This window comes from Temnothorax nylanderi, unplaced genomic scaffold, assembly GCF_030848795.1.
Source record: "Temnothorax nylanderi isolate EJ_2023f unplaced genomic scaffold, tnyl_v1.0 TNYL_tig0418_pilon, whole genome shotgun sequence".
NCBI classification, from domain to species: domain Eukaryota; kingdom Metazoa; phylum Arthropoda; class Insecta; order Hymenoptera; family Formicidae; genus Temnothorax; species Temnothorax nylanderi.
Genome location: NW_027249480.1, coordinates 46,083 through 66,616, shown reverse-complemented (window position 1 = coordinate 66,616; position 20,534 = coordinate 46,083). Strand labels below are relative to the sequence as shown.

Genomic DNA, 20,534 nt, shown 5'->3' with positions numbered 1-20,534 from the left:
TTAAATGGGCCCCGAGACTGTCCCCTATCTTGCGTTTATATCCTTTGTTTCTCGACTTGTATTTAGCATCATCGAGACGAACGATAATAGCGCTTTTACGTAGAATCGATAACACTGGAAAAGATGAATAAAGAGTTATTTCGAATCAGTCTTTCCTCGACGAAAATATCTAGGGGTAGTCTGTGAGCGATCAGCAATTAACGATTGAAGCTGAGGGATTATAAGGGGCTTATAATCGGTGAGCTAAGTATAGGTATTATCAGGTATTATCTCTTGCTGGTAGAATGCATATTGTGAAATAATTTTGTCATAATTTAGTGCGTAATTTAATTCAGTACGTAATATTTCTGTCTTTTGGATGGTAATTTAAGTGGATTAAACGGGCCAGGCACGAGTAGCATAAAATATTATAAAGGGGCTCTTTATGCTGTTCAGACGTTGCGCCTCACTGATTTATGGCAATAAAATCACTTTCATGAAATTAGAATAAGTAGCGGAATACCTGCGGGTGTATTACTATTGTTATTACTATTATCAGTTTGATATACAACTATGCCGAGAGAATTCAGGGTTACTCCGATAACCCGGTTGCAGCCAAAGCAAAATTACCATGTGAAATTCATGGAACTCTCCTCGCTTTTCCTACACACATGCATGAATATATATGAGAAAGTACGTATCGACGACTCTAAAAGCGTTCCTATAAAAAAAATTTAATAGTGCTTACAGTGCTTTTAGAATGATAATAATGCAATAAATTTTATTTTTTATAAATATTTTATAGCTTTATATATAAAAGCTATAATATATTTATTAAAAAATCTATAGTTATAGTTAATTATAAAATATATGTATAATCATTGTTATTTATAAAAAAATATAAATTATAGTCAAGAAATCAAAAATTTAAAAATTATTCAGAATACTGTATTTTATACGGATCACATCATCATCAGGTTTGTATTCATAAGATCTATCAAACGAACATTTTGTTATGCTTCTTAACGCGATTATCGAATGGAAATCGAGAGAGGGACGAGAATACGGGAGAGGGACGATCGTACATAGTGGCGATTAGAATAATCGGAATGGTAATGAAATGCAGAGGGAATTATCGGATGCTAAAGAGCCGCGAAAGCACCCCGTACAAACCCCATCCCTAAATCCTTCTTTATTTATCACACCATTTCGTTTATTACTCGGCTCAAGCGGAAACGAATTGGAAATTCAGATATACGGGATATATTTTATTGTAATAAAGTTAACGGCATTTTTACTGCAAGTTATTGCATGTTACACGCTCCCCAAGGAAAATGTTCTACATCGCCGATATGTCGCGTCTTTCCTTCGCGAACTAAATAAAAGCAGTCGAACTGGATTCCGATTCGAGAAACTAGCCGTGATTAATAGCGCGTCGTGCATAAATCGGAGCTACGAACACAAAAACGGAAAACGCCGGGATGAAAAAACACCAGATGAGAAGAAAAATATGCGCGTGAAAAGTTGCGAGGCGCCGGCGCCGTTTCTCGCGATTGATTTAGCGCCAACACTTTCGGCGACGAGCTAATCGGATTTGACCGTGGCGGAGGACGCGGAGGTGCCTCTCGTAAAGTATCGAACGGCACGCGTGGACATAATTCATTTATGTTTGTTACGGGTTGCCATGGGAGTGAGATATAACTCGTGCGAAACAGCTATTGTTGGCGACCTGCCAGACCCAGCAAATATAGACGGCGATCTCTTGGGACCGCAAGATTCGAAAGCTGGGTCCCCCGCCGCGGTTTATCCCCTTTTTTGCTTGTAACGCCTTTATCTCCTCTTTTATGGTGCATCCTCGCGTATTCTTATTCCGCCCGGCAGTCTTGAACGAGATGCGCAAGCTGAAGCTACATCTTGGGTTGATTTTTACGCGTCAATCGCCCGGTCGAGCGAATGTAGTCCGACATTGGAATAAATCTTTTATTGGCTGTTAAGGCTTCGAGAAAAAGAAACTCGATTTTTTCCATACGCATTATCATTTGAAACAATCTTGCCGCCATATAGCCTGAGAGAGTTTCGACATAATTATTATAAGTAATACTTCTTTTTCAGAGTGTACATTTCCTTTCCAGAATCTCGTGAGTTTAACATTTTTGCTGCATTAATATGCTAATGTACCGTGAATATACCACGCACATGTTGTGTTTTTCTTACATGAGGTTTTGTTCAAAAAGTTCCCGGACTTTGCTTTATAATTTTTGGTTTACTTTGGTTGACTTTATTCAGCCTTGTTTCTTTCGAAATAGGTATGTTCCTTCTCGGTTATACACCACTCTCAACTTTCTACTTCTGGAAGCAGTCCTGGTATGCGTTTTTCACGATTGTATGTAAGTCCGTCTGCGTATTATCCTTGACGTCTTCAAATGTCGAATCCTTTGGTCTTTTAATGTGGATTTTGTTTTGAAAAAAGAAAAAATTTGCGAAAGCCAAGTCGAGGAGATTAGGAGAAAAGGCCTATAGAACTATAGAAAGGCCCTGGAAGTGGTGCATATTAACCAAGAAGGAAAATACTTCGAAGGAGACAAGACTGAATATAAGTTGTAAGTTATAAACCCGCAAAAATTATAAAGACAAGGTTCGGAAACTTTTTGAACAGACCTTGTGCAGAGGCTCCAACTTCTGCATTCTCCATTTCGATATAATTCTTTCTCAGTATTCATCGTAGTTCGCGCGAGGTCCGGCATGTCTGATGGAAAAACTTTGTCGGTGTCAGACAGCGCGTAGCAAGACGTCCCTCCGATCCCGTTGCGGGACCGGTTTCGACAAAGTTCGGGAATTTCGGCGTGGCGTCGCGCGGCTATACGTACGTTGCATTTTGAGACGACGCCTTGATGAGCAGCCGGATGAGAAAGAGGCCGGGAAGAAGGGCGCGGAATACAAGTTCGCTTCTCTGCACTCGTTTAATATTCCGCGCCTTCCCGGCGGACATCGGGATGCAAGTTAGCTCGGTTATCCGAACAGGACCCGCTACACGAGGTTCCGAAAGTTTCGTGACGAGCCGCCAAAGTTTGACGTTGAGCTCTCGCGGAAAGCGCCAGTTCTCCGACCACCGGGAGGTAAAAACTGCGATTATTCCAGCTGACGGCGGAGGCTCCGAGAATTGCGTAACAATTAGCGAAGGGTTATCCGCAACAACGGAATCAGATCTTGGCGATTAGAGAGATTTAAATCTAATTTAAAGGACGCGAAGCTTAATAGCCGATATCTTGAACCAAAAATAAATATGTTCGCACAAATAAATTATTATTATTATTATTTTAAGTTTAAGTTTAAAAACAATATTATTATTGATGCCTCATCTTTTGAGATGCTCCTCTCTATGACACTTCTATTCTTGATTATAATAACTCTTATTATTTTCACTTTAATAAAGTTATTATTTTATTACTATTAATTTTATTACTCTCTAAATCTGAATCAGTGAATAGTACTGTGAATCAGTGACTATTCACTGATTCAGATTTAGAGAGTAGATTTAAATTCTACATTTGATCGGGATTTGCGGAGCGCTTCTGACAAGTTAATAATAACAAGTCAAATAAATTTTTTTGATCCCGTAATAAAATAAAGCAGTAGTTGAATAGAGAGCAAAGTGTACATTGCAAACATCAATGGAATGTCAGGATATTTCAGAGTTTTACGATGAATACATTCTAGCTCTACGGGTGTTGGCTTGCAGAACGACTAGTGATCGTTGATAAAAAGTTACGGAGCTTGGGTTGAGTAATGGTTATTCTGAACAACGCAAATCTGTACTCAATCGTTCGGTTTCGCCGCAATTCGCTGTCTGTCTGTAATTTTCGCGTTTGTTTTATTTCGCTACATCCGATATAAGCCATGCACCGTGTTTAAACGGCCATTGTTTGTATTTATTGGAGTCACACGACACTGCACTGCTCGTGTTTTTTTTTTGTATTTGCCTCGTCTAAAAATGCTTTAACAAATACAGTAAGGAAAACATTGGGGCTATATGTATGTCTATATTGTCATTTTATTGGATAGTTAAGCGTTTAAGGTTCGTTGATCGGATACGTTCGCACGCATTTAAAAAAATACACGTTATATTGTTTTATGTGTACCATATATTCATTACCACGTATCGTATGACACGGTTTTCGAACACGAATTTGCGATAGAACAATTTTTTCGACGTGTACGATGATTTGACTGTTACTTGTAGGTATAAAAAATAAATCGTTACGATTATTGTTTTTAGACAGATTATTAGAAATTTATAAATTTTTTGTTACAGATAAGTATTAGATATTATTTATGTTGTAAGTTTTTAGATAGATTGTTATGTTTTTCTTGTGTAATCGAACTGAAATCAATCAAAAGTTGTTAGTGAAACTACATTTTCTGCCAAAATAAAAATCAAGAATTTAATTAATTTAATTTAATTTGGTAAAAATAATTAATGTCAGCATCACTATTCGTTTGATTACCATAGATTGATCCGAGCAATTCCTAATAATGGATGAGCTAAAAGGAAGAAGAATGAACTTGTGTACGATGCACGTGGAGACTGGCCAGAGCTTATTTTTATAAAGCCAACATCGCCACATAATTTTAAAGCATTCTCTTAAATATCAAGCGCAAAATACCCAAAAGCTTATGCGCGCCGCCTAAATCACATTACCTTAAATCACATTATATTTAATCTCGCGAGCGTGCCAAGCTCCGTGACAAATACTCGCGCTTGAATTTTTTAGCGGATCGCCTGAAAAATGTACGATATTACGATGATATTGATGACCCCGTGTGGTCTTTATATACCGTACGTACAGCTTTTGCGATAGGAATTTCTCGGGTCGTTGCTCCGACACTGTATTTCTGTCGCGAATCTATCGGGCGAAGATCCGCCTCGAAAAAAAATCGAGTCTCTCGATGCCCGTGACCGATCAATTCGATGCGTGGTGGGCTCGCTTTAAATTTTCGTTGCAACTTCCCTTGAGCAAGTTCTCGAGAAAACTCTCGACTGGGTCAGTCGCAACTTAATATCGCTGCGCGAAGGGTGTGCGATGCGTTGCCACTTGAAGCTTCTCCGTTAAGGATTTTATTTATGGATTTGTTTGCGGACGCACGGGTACGCAGCCGATAAGTGGCTACGGGAGGAGTCCTCGTGGAAGCCTGTTTCTGGCAGATTGCATCCGTAGTTATGGGGTTGGAAGAGTCGTTGAAACCGGTTGGCTGTGAGGGGGCGAATCACCCCGATAAAAGTGACTCGACCGTGGAGAGTCGGCCGGGGTTTCTATCGCCAAATTACCGTGAAGATCGAAACAGCGGGCTTCGCGCGTGATTCCTGTTTTTACTGTCGCTTTAAATTCTTGTAACTCCGGTGTTCGAGGTTGTGTAATAACTATTTTACATTTTGACTGTACATAATATTGGTTTAATGAATCATAATCAATTTGTTTTAATAATTTGCATTATATGGAGTAGAGAGTGAAAGTAATAAGAGAGAAAGAGAGAGAGAGAGAGAGAGAGAGAGAGAGAGAGAGAGATGTGGACACTATATGTATTATTTCATATATAAACTGGAGAAACACAATAATAAAATGTAAATTAATCTTATTTTGTATAACGCAACTACAGAAACTCATTTATAAGGATATGCGATTACATACATGTTTTCCATGCATTATTTATACATTTTGTCACAGAATAATATATCAAATAATATAACATAAATTCAAATAATATAATCAAATTGCTAAATTTTAGGAATATCTTATTTCTCCGATATTACATGTGTATGGAAATGAAATAGATATTACATATTTTTATGCTATATGTTCCACGTGAAATCAGAACTTTCAGAATTCAAATATCTTTTTTCGCAGATGGAACTAATCTCGCTTTAATATCGGCGTATTTTGTTCTCGCATTATATATCATAAGCTGGAACTTGGCGTATCCGCGCGATGGCAAACGGTATCGTACGTAGAGCAATATGAATTCGCGCATATCGCAAATATCTGCGATACGCGCGGATTTAACGAACGGATATGGGATACGGGGGGGATGTCTGTCTTGAACTTGAAATCCGAGCGTGCGCGCGTACCAGCGCGTGCACATCCCGGGAATTCGAGGAATCGCGGCAGCCTTGCACCGGGCGCGCGGAAAGCGGGAAACCGATCCGATCCGACCCGCGATTGGGTAAGTGCACGCTCCGCGTGATTTACCATGATTTCTGCTAAACACATATCGCCCTTTCCCGCGCGCGGATACAATTTCGGCGGGATCACCGAGCAGCGGTCGCGTGATCGCCACGGAATACCCTCGTTGTTGTAACCTCGTGCAAAATTCACCACGCTCAATCGCGCGTTCGCACGCCCTCGCCCACCTCCCTCTGAATCGGCTGGATTTTCCACTTTTATTTTTGCCCTTCGATTACCGTGCTTCGGCTTATCGTGTGAAATACAATACAATGTTCCGATGGAGCCTTAATAATTTTGCGAAAAGCATTTTCTCTAAAAAAAAATAGAGGGAGGATTTGCGGGTAAACGAGGGAGAGAGTTATAACGTAAGCGACAATAAGAGACAAAAGCGACGGTCGTTATATAGCATTGTTACCAGTTACCACACTCCCGAAAAGCATTTCAAAGGACTGCGAGTTATATATTCTTGGCATACTTTTAAGCAACAAGAGTTTATGAGAATGTGAACAATTCTGAAAACTATCCTGGTACAACAAGAGAAATATAATTTCTAATAGGTATACCGCAAAAAAACACAGTCTTTTAAACGATATTAAACTGAACGTTTTTGTCGTATTTTTGTTATTTAGTCCGATTTTATCTAATTCATAAAATCGTAAAAACAAAGCATTACCATTTTTTCATATTTATTCCGCAGTAGTTTTTAATTAAAAATCGGACGATGGGTTAATCCCGCGGCCGTTTGTGGAGCGAGGAATAATTACGTCCTTTTTGGAAATGGCGCACGCACACCACGAGGAGAGCGAAAAATTTAATCGCTTGAGATATGTGCGGCCGGGTGGGTGCGTAAACAACGCTATCCGCGCGAGGGAGAGACAAATGTGCAGTGACGCTGCAGCGAAGTTATCGGCTATCGAACATTATTGGATAACGGAAACAAAGTGCGTCTCGCCCCATTGATTATTATCGCACGCGATCGCCGAACTACCGCGCTCACTCCGCGCGGCGTCATAAATAATTAAGAATAAATGAGAGCGACGCGTCGCACATTCGGACGGTTGTTCGAAGGCCGATTTCCGGCCGGCGCGACGGACGCGGACGCCCCTATTTTCTTTCCGCCGTAACGTGCGCCGCCACCCCATCCGTCGATACGTGCAAGAAAATAAACCGCGCCCGCGCGTCCGTCGCGTCGGCAGGTCGACACCGTACGATTTATTTGTTTGTCATAAATCCCTCCGTCTATTTCCGCCCGCGTGCATTACGAAAGCCTGCCTTCCGCATTCCGAGACCGCGCCTTTCCCTTCGCGTCTCTAAATGGATTTGTCGATAGATTGAGAATTGATAGATTAGCAGTTTTATTAAGTTGGAAATATATAAATACACACAGAAAATATTGGTAGGCTACCAAGATCCAGCTCGGACCGTAAATGGCAGTTTCTTCTATATTGATTGTATGTAACATGACGGTCCTTTTTCACTTGATATTAATAGATTAGAATTTCGTATTTTCATAGAACACGAGAATTACGCGAGTTTTAATTAATAAGCGCAAGCGGAGTGATTAGCAACGAGTCGAAATATTGAGGATTCTTTTACTTCCGGTACGCAAGGATCGCGAGCATTGCGCTGCGTTTTCTGGTGCAAACGGCTCGTCGTTTCGAACAGATGCCACGAATCGCGGAGATGCGACGCCGCATTAAGCGCCGCGGGGATAAACCCGCTGTCCATTCAGTCGATCGCGCGGTTTATTATTGAATCCGTTTGCAATCCGAAGCAGCTCCACCGCCGTCCGAGCATTTGCGCCGCTCAAAATCTGGAATATCGACCTGACTCTGAGGTCGTCCCTGAGGCGGGCGAGATCCGCCATATGATTAATCCAGGTGCAAGAATCGTTTCGTGTTGGCAAATCGTTAGCGAAGCCAAAATAGAAATCGGCGCTCATTCCTCGTGGAACACGTGGATTCTAGGGAACCCGTTACTACCGTTTTAATCGCGTAAACGTCGTCAGCGTTATTATTACTTACTTACAGGAATTGTAGGCTCCGTTCACGTGAAATTAGCGCGTGAAATTAGACTAATACGATAAAAAATAATACGTATTATTCTCACGAACAAAATGTCAGGAATATATCGTCAAATAAAAAATTACCACTTGGGTAAATAAACAATTGAAAAGATTATTCATCATACTGCACTTGTACAATCGTAGTAGACCGCGGTTTTTTATCTTCTACAGAATTTTAAATCCTGTTTGCCTTGCAGGGGACATGGAAATACTGGCATACTTCTTTGGACCGATCGGAGTGCTGCTGGCTATAAATCTTATGTTTTTCGCCGTAACTGCTCGCGAATTGACGTGCGGTCTCTGGAAAGGCGAATTCGTGAAAAGCACCACTGAGAGGTAAGTAAACATTTTCCTCGTTTCGGTTTAAAAAAAAACGGAACCGAATAATATATCTTGCTTGTTCATTTTTCATTATTATTCCGTGGCAATAATTTATAATGTTTCAACTATTTTAAACGAACATAATACTCATTTGCGTGTTCTATTCATAAATAACAAACTTTACCAGAGAAATGGTATAAAATAACAATGTTTTTTTCTTTTTTTGCACGGATATCGATCTATTCTTCGCGCCACAAAAGGCTATTGTCAATAAATAAATTTTTCTGCAGTGCAAAATTCGATCTTCCCTTGTAATACGGCAATAACATTGCTCGCGGCATATCGTATTTACGTTTTTTTTTTCCTCTTATCAACGAAGTAACAAATACATTTTATTCCATAACGATATCGGTTGAGCAAAATTAATTAAGGAAGAAGATATGATATTAATCGAAGAAAATCGAGCGAAAGACGGGAGATGTCGGGATCAGAGGGGAGACGTAATTTAATTATGTTCTACGAGCACTGTATCTCCGAGTATCCATGTACGAGTATTCGGAACTAGCCGATTTATTGATGGATTAACGAAGGATCGTCCCGCAATTTGGTCGGATTAACCGAGACGATGTCGTTGGAGATCGGCCAGCTGATGGTCCTCCTAAATTCAGCAGAATAGCGTTGCCAGTTCTCGAGGCGTTCGCCAACCTTGCGGCCGACGGATATGACTTTTCGTCGGCATTCCACGGTGAAAAATAATAATGTTTTCCCCCGGCGCAGCATCCTCTCGAGATCGAGAGAGATTCGTAAACACATGTCGCACGCTCGTCACGCGCCGGAACTTCGGCCGGCTAACCAGTTCTCCTTTGTCTCGCGCAAACGTTTACCTTACGCCCGACCGTGAAACTTGACGAATATTCTCCACGCGTTTTTCTGCAGTTTTCGGGGAACGGCTGTTAATAATGAGAGTTAAAAGACTCTTGGCCTTGTCGATGCGCAAGACAAGATAAACTCGTTCGCGCGAACTAGAGGATCTGCTTATCGTATCCGGACTGATTTGTTCGCGCCGCGGAGTCTGGTTAATCGATTCAATTGAACGGTCAATTTGTGCGATCTATTTAAAGATCGAAGTGAAACGATACTTGGACGTATGCGTGAGGCAACGTTTTGTCATGTAAAAGTGGATGGCCGAGAATTCAGTTTAGAACTCGAAAACTTTACCTATATAACGTCTTGCACACGACGTACGAAAACCTCCCGTATAATTCAAGCTTAAATAAGCGAAAGCGTGCGTACGAAGCGGCAAGAAACCGAAGAGCGTTGAGTCGGAACACATCATAAGCTCGTTATATCGGAAACGTTCAACATTGCTCGTTACAACGAGTTATTCCGAGCGAACCATTCCGTAGAAAGACGAAGTGCATTGCTCCGATTTGTCCTTCCCTGAAAAGACGACGGAACGTATCGATAACGCGCACACGCGGGAATATCGATGCCCTCGCAATATCTCTAGGAATATCCCGGAATTGTGCCAACACAGCCGCGTTTACGGGCCCGTTCCCGACGCGCTTCGATGCAACGATAATAAACGGCGACGTTGCGCACGGCCGCCGAGAAGCAGGAACGCCCGATCGTTTCGGCGGCTGCGAAACGACATTCTCGCCTCGAAAACGACCATGTTTTATTGGCCCAAGCGAAATCGCTCGGTCTCCGGTTTTTCGCGAGCATTTTTGCATTGCAAATAAGTTTTAATAGATTTTTAATTCCAAGTTTATATTTACCAATGTAATTTAACTTGATACGTGAAACGCCGAGATGTATGCAGAAATGCTTCGCGCGTAAAAACTTCGACGTTGGTATGTCAAAATATTTCTCGAGATTTTTTTTTTCGACGAGGTATTTGACACCTCGTACTTTCCGATTTGCACAGGCGCGAGGCGGACGGATTCTTTTTTATAAAGCGCAGACTTCGCGCGCAGGGAGGTTTATTTTATTATCTTCCAGCCGATATCAGGCAATCGTTATTTTCAATTCGCTCGACGTCCCTTCGATCCGCTTATATCCTCTCGCTCTCTTCGGGATTGATATTGACGATCCCAATTCGCGATTTCGACGACGCTATTTGCCCGTCGTGATGTACGTGCGCGAACACAATACGGCCATTGTTGGCAAAGGAAACGTAATAGCAGTATGCAGATTTTGCCTCATCCCGAGTTTGCACCATACCTTCGACAAGAACGGATTTCGTTCATCACGTACGTTTGCATAGTTTCTGGGACATCCCGACGTGGATAGATAGTTTCGCCCTGCGAAAATCTGCGAACGTCATACGTCGCCGTCGATGAGAATAATAATATTATTTTTTATTCAACGCCGAGTTCACAGTGGCTTTTGCATCGATCTTCTTGTCATCGGAAAAGAATAAAATAAATGTAACCGATACCTCGGATATCCCTTCACGGAAATATGCGGAGATATTTATTTTTGTAATTTTACGTTATAGTTCAGTTATTCAAGCTTGAAAACTGTTCAGTGAAGCTGTGATTATCGTTCAACGAATACACATGTCAAAATTAGAATAAACTAAATATGCTCATAAACATCGAGCTAAATGTCAGTGATTTTTAAAGATTCTCCTACGTTTACTGGACGCAACGAATAAACTGAACTTGATAATTTATAACAAACGCATTGAAAGTGAGCGATTAACGAATATCGCAGCAACAACCCTCTTTGAAACGGAAATACATATGTCGTTGCCACACGCATCGCGGGCGCAACTTCAGCGTAATATACATCCGTGAGAAAAATTGTCGCGAAAGAGACGCTCTGACATTTTAAAACGTTTCACGTCTGCCCACGCGACCGGCCGGATAGTTTCGGTGTGGCGCCAAATAACGTACGGACGTCACGTCCGATTTGACGTTTGCCGGAGGAAAGAGGAGCCGAGCTCGAATTATCCTCTGACAAAAGGCGACACAGCGATGGCCGCGGGGGGCATAAACGCGGTATGAAACACTCGCAATAACTGTCGGGAGGGCGAGTGCCCGTTCGCCGCGACGCGACGTGCGGATCCAGTTCGCCAAGCCTGATGCACTCTCGCGCGTCTCCGCCGTCACCGCCGCTACCCTTTTCCCTCTCGCGGTCGCGCAAAGTGGAGATCTGTGTTCCCTCGGTTCCTCGCCTCGCAGCCGAGATAGCGGATTTTCACGGGCAAAAAATATTTTATACCGGCACCCTCTCCGCGCACGTCCGAGAACGACAGTATTTCTGTACTCGCGACCGCACAGAGAATAGTCTCCGCGTGGAGAACGAGAGAGAGAGAGAGAGAGAGAGAGAGAGAGAGAGAGAGAGAGAGAGAAAGGGGAGAATCGTATAAATATACTTATATAGACAGTATATCTCTACGACACCTGCCTTCGCGTCTGTCGCCCGTAAGCCGCCACTTCGTGGCTTCGCGCTTAAATCGCGGAAAGGATTTTCTCACGTTATATCGTACCTTCACGTTTCCCCGTGATGTGGATTTCTTGGTAGAAAGTACCCGAGAATCTCGCGAGTGGGATCTACAAGTGCGGACGCGTCTACTTGACAAGAAGTTTTATTACACGCACACTTTTTATATCGCAATTGCAGCTGGTATACTTTCCTTTGTAACTTGTTCATATTTATCTGCCCCATGTTTCTACCCCTCTTTTTCCTTTTAGTATATATATTCCCGTATGTTTCTGATCGCCAGCAACCTGCGGTTCTAGGAGGAAAAGATATTTCCGCGACCCTTTGTAGTGGGCACCGCGATGATTGCATTCTAACAGTACCGTAGCGAATTATATACGTTGATTGCAAAGACCAGGCGGCCCGCGTCGTGGCTAAAAATAGCGTATGCCGCATGACTTATGAATGATTAACTGCGCGAACGTCAAGAAACTTCGAAAGCCGGCTGACGACGAGTAAACACGCGGTGGCGGCGGTGGTTGAAATTTTATTCGAAGTCGTCGACCCTTCCTAGCCGCATCAAGCCGTATTTGATATTTCCCCAAGTCATCGTCGCGCAAATTTCTCCCGGCCGTCTCTACTCGTGTCAATTAACTCCGTCGTCGAGTTCGCGGACCTTCCGCCATTCTTGCCGTCCGCGAAGATTGACATTTATTTGCAACCACGAATAAGCGCGCACAAACGCTCCCCGGCTCCCCGCGGCTGTCTATTTCAGATCGTTTTTCGTCTGCGATTCCCCGCGCCGCTTCTCAACGTCGTCGGCTTTCATCTTCCGAGTTTAGCTCGTCCCTTCGCGCGACTCGTCCAATATCCATCGTTTTCGCTCCGTCGATTAAACGAGATAATAACTTCGCGACTCTCCTCTTCATTGCGGATCCGAGGTCACGTCATAAATGCGCGGAGGGGGGGGGGGGACGCGAAATCTCGGCGGAATTACAACTCATCGTAGTTTATCTTAGCGCGGAACTCGACGTCGATTATTCTTCCTCAACGGTTTATCACATCTTACCTTATATAGTTATGAAAACCGCATTAGTTACGCAGGACTGATGTGCAAAGATGCTCGAGCGATCGGTTTTATCATGCGTAATATAAAGAATATGATTCTATCTGTAGGCCTGTTCGTTTTCGCTGCACTTCTAAACTAGTGCAGTAAGTTAGAATGAAAGAAAATACATTTGTTTCATTCTAACTTATTGCACTAGTTCAGAAGTGCAGCGAAAACGAACAAGCCTTATATGTCGCAGGGATTTCGTGTAATTTATTTTTTTGCAAAATCCCTAGGGAATCCACAAAAATCCGGGATATTGTGGAATGAATAAAAATTATAAATATATAAATTTATATAATTATATTTGTATTTATAAATATAATTTTTTATAATATATTTATAAATAAAAATTAAAAAATTCAACTTACAATTTCACTGAACCTAGGATTTTGCAAAATCCCTAGTAGTAGAATCATGTAAATTTTTATTTATTCCACGATATCCCGGTTTTTTTGAGGATTCTCTAGAGATTTTGCAAAAAAAAAAGAAAGAAACGAATTACACGACATCTCTGCAACATATATATTTCGAAAATAGAATTTTCTCACATATGTACAGATGCGTCTTGTAACAACCTCTTTCGGTTGTTTGCTCGACGACGGAAGAGAGCCAAAAAGGAAGAGGCTACAACGGTCGTTCGAATCGCGCGTTTTCCTTTCCCGTTATCTCGATCCTCGATAATGGACATCTTCCTTCGGGTCTTTTGTACCAAAGCAGTTGCCTCCAGAAACTCTCGCGTTTCTCCTCTCCGCGCGCACTCTCATTTGTTCTCCCGTTCTTTCTCCTTATTGTCTCTCGTTACACGCCCGGGCCGACCGGCCCGGTAGCGCACACAGAACGGTGGGCAGTGGGATTCAATATTTACGGAGCTTCCATGTGTGGACCATTCCAGGACCATTCCATCTCGTTCGCTCACACTCCACCCCCTCCCCCTTCTCCATCCCGTAGGAATTCTCTCGCCGGTTATTGTTGTTCGCCATGTGCTCGTAATATTGACCCTCGTGCAAATTATATCGTACTTTTCCGCATCCACACGCTCCCGGCTCCAGTCGATACATCCCACTTCCGGTCGCGCGCTTTGTTCGATGCGCGACAGCTGTCATGGTCGATCGTATCGCATTCATTTGGGCCAACGTCCCGAAAAACCTCTCTCGTTTGTTCACAGGCTCGCTCGCGATCTGACGAAATTTCCGCGCGGACCCGCCGGCGAAGGTAATATCGCGTGGCGCTTCTGCGAAACGCAAGCTTCGACGGAAGCGTAATATTACCTCGTTTATAAAACAGGATCCCTCGCGCGGAGACAAGATGCATTTATTTCACAACTCCCGCGGTTGTAATTATTTTACACTTGTACTTCAACCGTGGAGATGTGCAGGTTCCTGCCACTTATTTTATAATTTTGACCAATTACGTTTTTTTTTTCATAAAAGATAAATAAAAACTTAACTCTGTGCACAATTAAAGTTGAAATGTACAAAACAATATCGCGACAAGCACGTAGGCAGAATGGAGAACAATTATTTTTATCTTCCTTCTTTTTCATATCTCTAAGAGTCCCTATAGGACTCCATATCCGCTACACTAGCGTATAATATTCAAATACGTGAAAAAACATGTTTTCTAAAGCGACTACCTAAGCTACTCCACATATTTTTCCGTCTACGCTTAGGATCTGCGCAATAAAGACAGGGAGACGTTTAGATCCCTCTTAAGATTAAATCTTTTCAGCGCTCATTTATGATATCATCACCTTACACCGTACAAGCGATAAGACTCGTAATTGAAACGACATATCACGCTTTACTGTTGGCCGTCTCAATTTCTGCTTGTTTGCCGACACTCTCGAGTTACCAAACCGTCCTCGCGAGGATAATAAGATTTCGGTCATCTCTCTGTCGATAGACGAGATTCCCAAATCATTCTCGACATCATACCCGTCTCATTCCCTTCCGTCCCCTTCCTCTCGACGTTATTTTCGACGCTCGTCCATTTCCCCTCCGGGGCCCCACCGCGCGGCTTTCGCGCTTGCAACGGCCGAGTGACTGCACACGCGGTTCGTTCATAATAATTAGCAACGCCAACGAAAATAGAACTCTCGGTGGCCGCGACCGACGTGACGCGCCAGGATAACGCCGCGTCGCGCCGGCCGGCCGACTCGCGCGCGGACCGACATTACGATGCCATAATTCTGCGGATACCGTCCGGTGTACGATGTGTTACGGGCCGCGAATATTCTGACGGGGCGCATTAATAACGCTTTGACTTCGGGGCCCCGTGCGATGGGACGCATATATTATACGGGATGCAGAGCGCATCGAATCGATGCTGCCGGCGCGCGGCGCGCGCGAGTGCGCACTCGCTCGCGAGACCTCACATGACTCGCTTGATAACGGATAATGACGATCTAAACGGGATTTTCTAGTGTGCCCGTTCCGCGACATTCCGCGAGGAATTCCGCTCTCCTAACATTCGACGCGGAAATCACCAGAATGGTTTCGAGCTACATTTTATTCCGGGAGACGGAAAAAAGTCGATAATTAAATGAGGAAAGCGCCAATTTATAGTCACCTATTATTATTCGATCGCCTATTATTTATAACGAGACGAAGCGCGGTCTCGCATATCAAACGAACAACGAACAATGTCAATTAATCGTGTACCATTTACATTCATTATACATGTCACGTATATGCAGTCACTCGGCGAGGCGTACGATTGCTTTGTTGACCGTCAGAGAGAGAGTCTCGTAGCGCGATAAATAATTTCTTGCATTCGTATCGCATTCGGCGACGTCGCGTCGCTAGCACAACGATCGTAACGTTAAACAATAGCGAAATGTCAACCGGGCTATTACAATCAATTCCACTCGTGAGCTTTCATGAGCCTGCGGCTTCTCGGGTTCACACGTGCGGACTGATCGATAGCTCGGCTGAAATTACAGATATGACATCTCATCGTCATTATTTTACTTTCCATCATCGTCGTACTGTCTTTGAGATTCTTGAAGACACGATATTTCGAAATATCGTGTCCTCAAGCGTAAACATTCCTCCTGATTTTCTTGAAATCTCATCTCGCGTTATATTACTCGCATTTAGCTTTACCATTCGTTTCTGCTTCCAGGGCGACGCTGGGCCGCATATGCATGAAGCTGGTGATCGTGATGGGTATCACCTGGGTGGCCGACGTTGTCTCGTGGGCTGTCGGCGGGCCGCAGTACATCTGGTACTTCACCGACCTGATAAACGCCTTCCAGGGAGTGCTGATCTTCGCGGCGGTAGGCTGCCAGCCGCAGGTCCGAGCAGCGCTCAAGAGATTCTTCAGCAGGAACCCACAGACCAACGCCGGAAGACAGGGTAACGGTCACAGCACGACCAGCCACGGGATGCCTAGCATGGGCGACAGCGTGACGCAAAATCCGAGCACCAAAACCGCGCCGTTGGAGACTATCTGCTAGAATGGAGGCTCTCCGCGTCGATCCTCCGACACTCGGAATTGTCTCGCGTAAATAATTTCTTCTCTGTGCTACTGCACGAAATTGCGCTATCGCGAGAGCTCAAACAGCGAGAAGGTGCAGAACATACCTAACATACGTTCGGAAGGCGTCCTAAACACTTCGAGTGTCCTCCAGCTCGAGACATTTCCTCTCTCGAATTCGCGTATTGTTCGACGTTCTTCGAGCCTAATGATCATTGTGCTCTCTCGAGATCTGGGATACGAGAGTTCGAGACGAAACTGCGAACGGCCTCGCCTCACTTCGTAACTTTCGGTACGTTTTACGCCTCGTATTACCAAAGGACGATCGGGGGTTCATCACGGGTTTTCTTCCCAGGTCCTTCCTCCTTCATTATTCATCGGATGTTATCGAATCTAGGAGCAATCGGTTTTTCGTTTCCCTTAGCATAAATCTGCATCGGCGTCGTTAGCCGCGTCTGGGCACGACGGCTGTGGCTGCAGGGCATTAAACATGCAACATCGTGGCTGCCGAGCCACAATTTATCACTGATCAGTCGAACGGTCCTGTTTCGGTTCGGTGCCGAACCGAAGCAAGGAAAAAAAAGGAGCTCCATCGCGTTGCGCGTGCAGCGCGTAAAAACGGTCCGCACGCAATTCGCGTACACGCAATTTGTCGTCGTGTGTGCGTTGCTCCGCGCAGTAATCCGTTTGTGCGACCGTTCGAGAGTGGATCATCCTTTTACGCACCCTTTTTCTCCGTTCGGTCGTTTTTCTGAAATCATCCAGATGTACACATTTCGGCGCAAAGCGTGGAAATATTTTCTTTTCTCTAAGGAAGACTTTTTAGAAGTTTACTTCCACTTTATATACACAGACGGTTCGATATCGTCTTGCGTCATAAGTATTCCTCATTTTACTGCCAGAGATACTATATCAAGTATCAGGATATCAGGATATACTAACCGCGCAACTGCCACTTTGGAGCGTATCACCGAGCGTCGACCCCTGCTCCATGATTTTTCGAGCGATTTTAACGCGACGACATTTGTCCTCTCTTCGCCGGGAACAATGATCACTCGCGCTTTCCCGGAGCGCTCAAAAGGATTCAGGTCGCTTCGACATCGGGCCGCTCTCTGAGGCGAAACGGGACGTCGGTTTCGCGTCAGGCCGGGCTTACGATCGCGAGGCGCACGTAAACGGAATCACGTGTAGGTAGGTCAAGGCATGCAATCGATGTCAACTCGTGACAATACACACTAGGAATTCAATGCCTTCTGAAATGCCTTCCAAACGCGGCGTTCGGCACGCCGAATCGTGTAATACAAAGAGGAACCGGACAAGCTCTCGATCACGGTTTGACCCTTTAGCTGCGGAAAGCGTGCGATCGCTTTCTTTCAAAAAATTTTTCCGAAACGGGAAAACGAAAACGCGACAGAATGTCACGATATCTCTTTAATGCGATCCGAATTCATCATTTCCATATTAATAAACGTGAAAAATGTCAAATTAAGAGGACAGCTTTGATTAATTTCTTATCTTAACTTTTTTATTCGCTTTTTCATTGTATAATCCTCAATCTTGAATCAAATATACGATACGTACACGGTATTTACGTAACTGAAGGGATTAAAAACGCTCCACGATTTCGCCGTTCCATTTATTGTTTGTTCCAAATCAGCATCTACATTTTTAACAGCGGTGAACGGATCACGCAAGCTGTTTGCGTATGCGATGTATTTTATTACGACGATCGAGAAAGAATCGAATTTTCAACGGCGTTCGTTTCGTTTTATATATCCGGACAGACGTACCGCAGCACGAGAAAGTATACTCGGGGTAGTTTTACATCGTTATCAGGACAAAGCGTTTCGTTTCGCGATATAATGCATAACGAAGAACAGCGGCGCTTTTTAATCGCACGGAATTGTGATTGCTGATCAGAAACCGATATAAGTAGGATTATATAGTTGTGCGATGTAGGAATGTCGGATATGTAGGATTTATAAACGGAAACCTCGCCCGAGTTTTCGAGCCTTGGCGTACGATATTGGCGTTCAGTTTGTTCGACGCCGAAATTTAGTGATTAAGGATTAGAGATTAGGAAAGTCAGTTGTGTTTTACGTGTATCTAATAGGAAGAGACTGAAACGCGCGTCCATTATTCACCGGGATTCAGCCGGGATTGCCTGATCTCTGAATAAAAGTGCTTGCTGTTATTCATCGCGGAAACATGAAGCTGTACGTTTTTTTAAAAAACAGCTGCAAATCGCACCGTGATAAGCGCAAAAACCCGCTTGTCTATTTTTGAAAATCAATCGAGTTATTCGCGATCAGAGGCGGGATTCTGTAAATCCTTAACGACAGTTTCGGTATCGTTGCGCGGCTTTTTTACCGTATATAATATCTGCGCAACGATACCGAAACTGTCGTACAGAATCCCGCTACAGAATCAGGTCGTCTCGGAAAATCTCATTAGTTCCTTCTTTTTTTTTTTTGTAGCGTATATGACCGCGAAGTAACGTCGCGGCTCGACCGACTCTTCTTTGCAGCCTTCATCAAAGAACCCAACATGGCTGATTGATCACCCATTCCCCTTTTTCGCGAGGAATTGATCCTCCGCGATTTCACGTCGGGGAAAATCTGCCAAAAGAAATCGAGCCGGCGACGTTACTAGCTCTTTGTTAGCGTGTAAGTGTGTACGTTTGTCGCGCTTAATTAATTACGCGACAGTGTGTGCGTGTGCATGCGTGCGTGTGGAAATCCGTGTGTGTAATTAGCGTATCGACGAGCAGCAACATCGTTAGAAAAAAAATAAGAGAGAGAATAACGATTGCACCGGATAATTGGAGAGAATGATTAAGGTAAAGGTATCAATACCCGGACACTTAAGCGTAGGAAATGTACCAATACCTGGACACGTACCTGTGTCGGGATACCTTTAAAAAAATATAAATTTATGGAAATAAACGTTTGGATATTATAACTGAAGTTTCAAACTACAAGAAAAAATACTTTTATCTTTGATTTTAATTCGCGTTATACTTATAAATAATAAAGGTGTCCGGATATAGGTACATGTCTGGGGATTGGTACCTTTACCTTAATTGATTAGCATATTTCCAAGAAAATGGAAAAAAAAATTGATCAGTTTAGACTTAATTGCAAACTTTCTTTCGACATGCGAAACGCAAAACGAAGCAACAAGTGTCAGGTTTAGACGTTACAATCACACGATATGTGATTTTTAAAATTATTTGCGTTAAAATTACTGCGCTATCTCGTTTAAATGGCTTTTTGCTCTCGGCCACGGTTCACCGCACGACGAATCCCACGCTTGTACATTAATAAACCCGTTCGTGAGGTATGACGACAGAGTGTCTCAGAATAAATACGAAATATTATGATAATCGACGATGAGGAAGTAGCCTTAAAGTAACTTATTCGAGGTAGATTGTTGATGTAAAGATTTAGACACGCAGCAACACGTATACGTAGCTTGCCAGTACGAGTAGTATTAATACGTAACGTCATTAATCATATAGAAATTAATAGCGAGCGAAGAAATATTTATACAAATGATCGTGCGCCGTCACTGATCGTACACCATTCCTATATTGTATATATATTGTATTATCCAGTATTAAAAATTACTTATAAATATTATAAATATTATTGTCACAATCTGCGAAATTTTTGTATTCTGATAATTTCTTGTTTGAATAAATTTCTTTGCTAACATATAAATGTTCTGCTATTAATGATGTTTTACCTATATCTATATATAGTATAATTTTGTTTTCTTGATTGAAGACTTTGCATGTATGTCAAACAACTCAAAATTTTTTATATGTTAGAAGGGATTACCGTTAACGGTTTGAGTATGATTTTTTGTTATTTAAATAATTAGTATTGTTTAAACAATTAAAAAAAATTTTTTGTGGCAAAAATTTTGA

General features: G+C 43.0%; 1 protein-coding gene across 1 annotated transcript in view; it reads left to right on the top strand.

Moving 5' to 3' along the window:
• Window positions 1-20,325, top strand: part of LOC139782500 (probable G-protein coupled receptor Mth-like 1) — a 77,935-nt gene extending 57,610 nt beyond the window's left edge. Inside the window, exons 3-4 of the mRNA XM_071721530.1 lie at window positions 8,463-8,601; window positions 16,250-20,325. Of these exons, the coding sequence (XP_071577631.1) occupies window positions 8,463-8,601; window positions 16,250-16,583 (473 nt within the window). The 3' untranslated portion in view covers window positions 16,584-20,325. The remainder of the gene's footprint in view (window positions 1-8,462; window positions 8,602-16,249) is intronic.
• The last annotated feature ends 209 nt before the right edge of the window (window positions 20,326-20,534 follow it).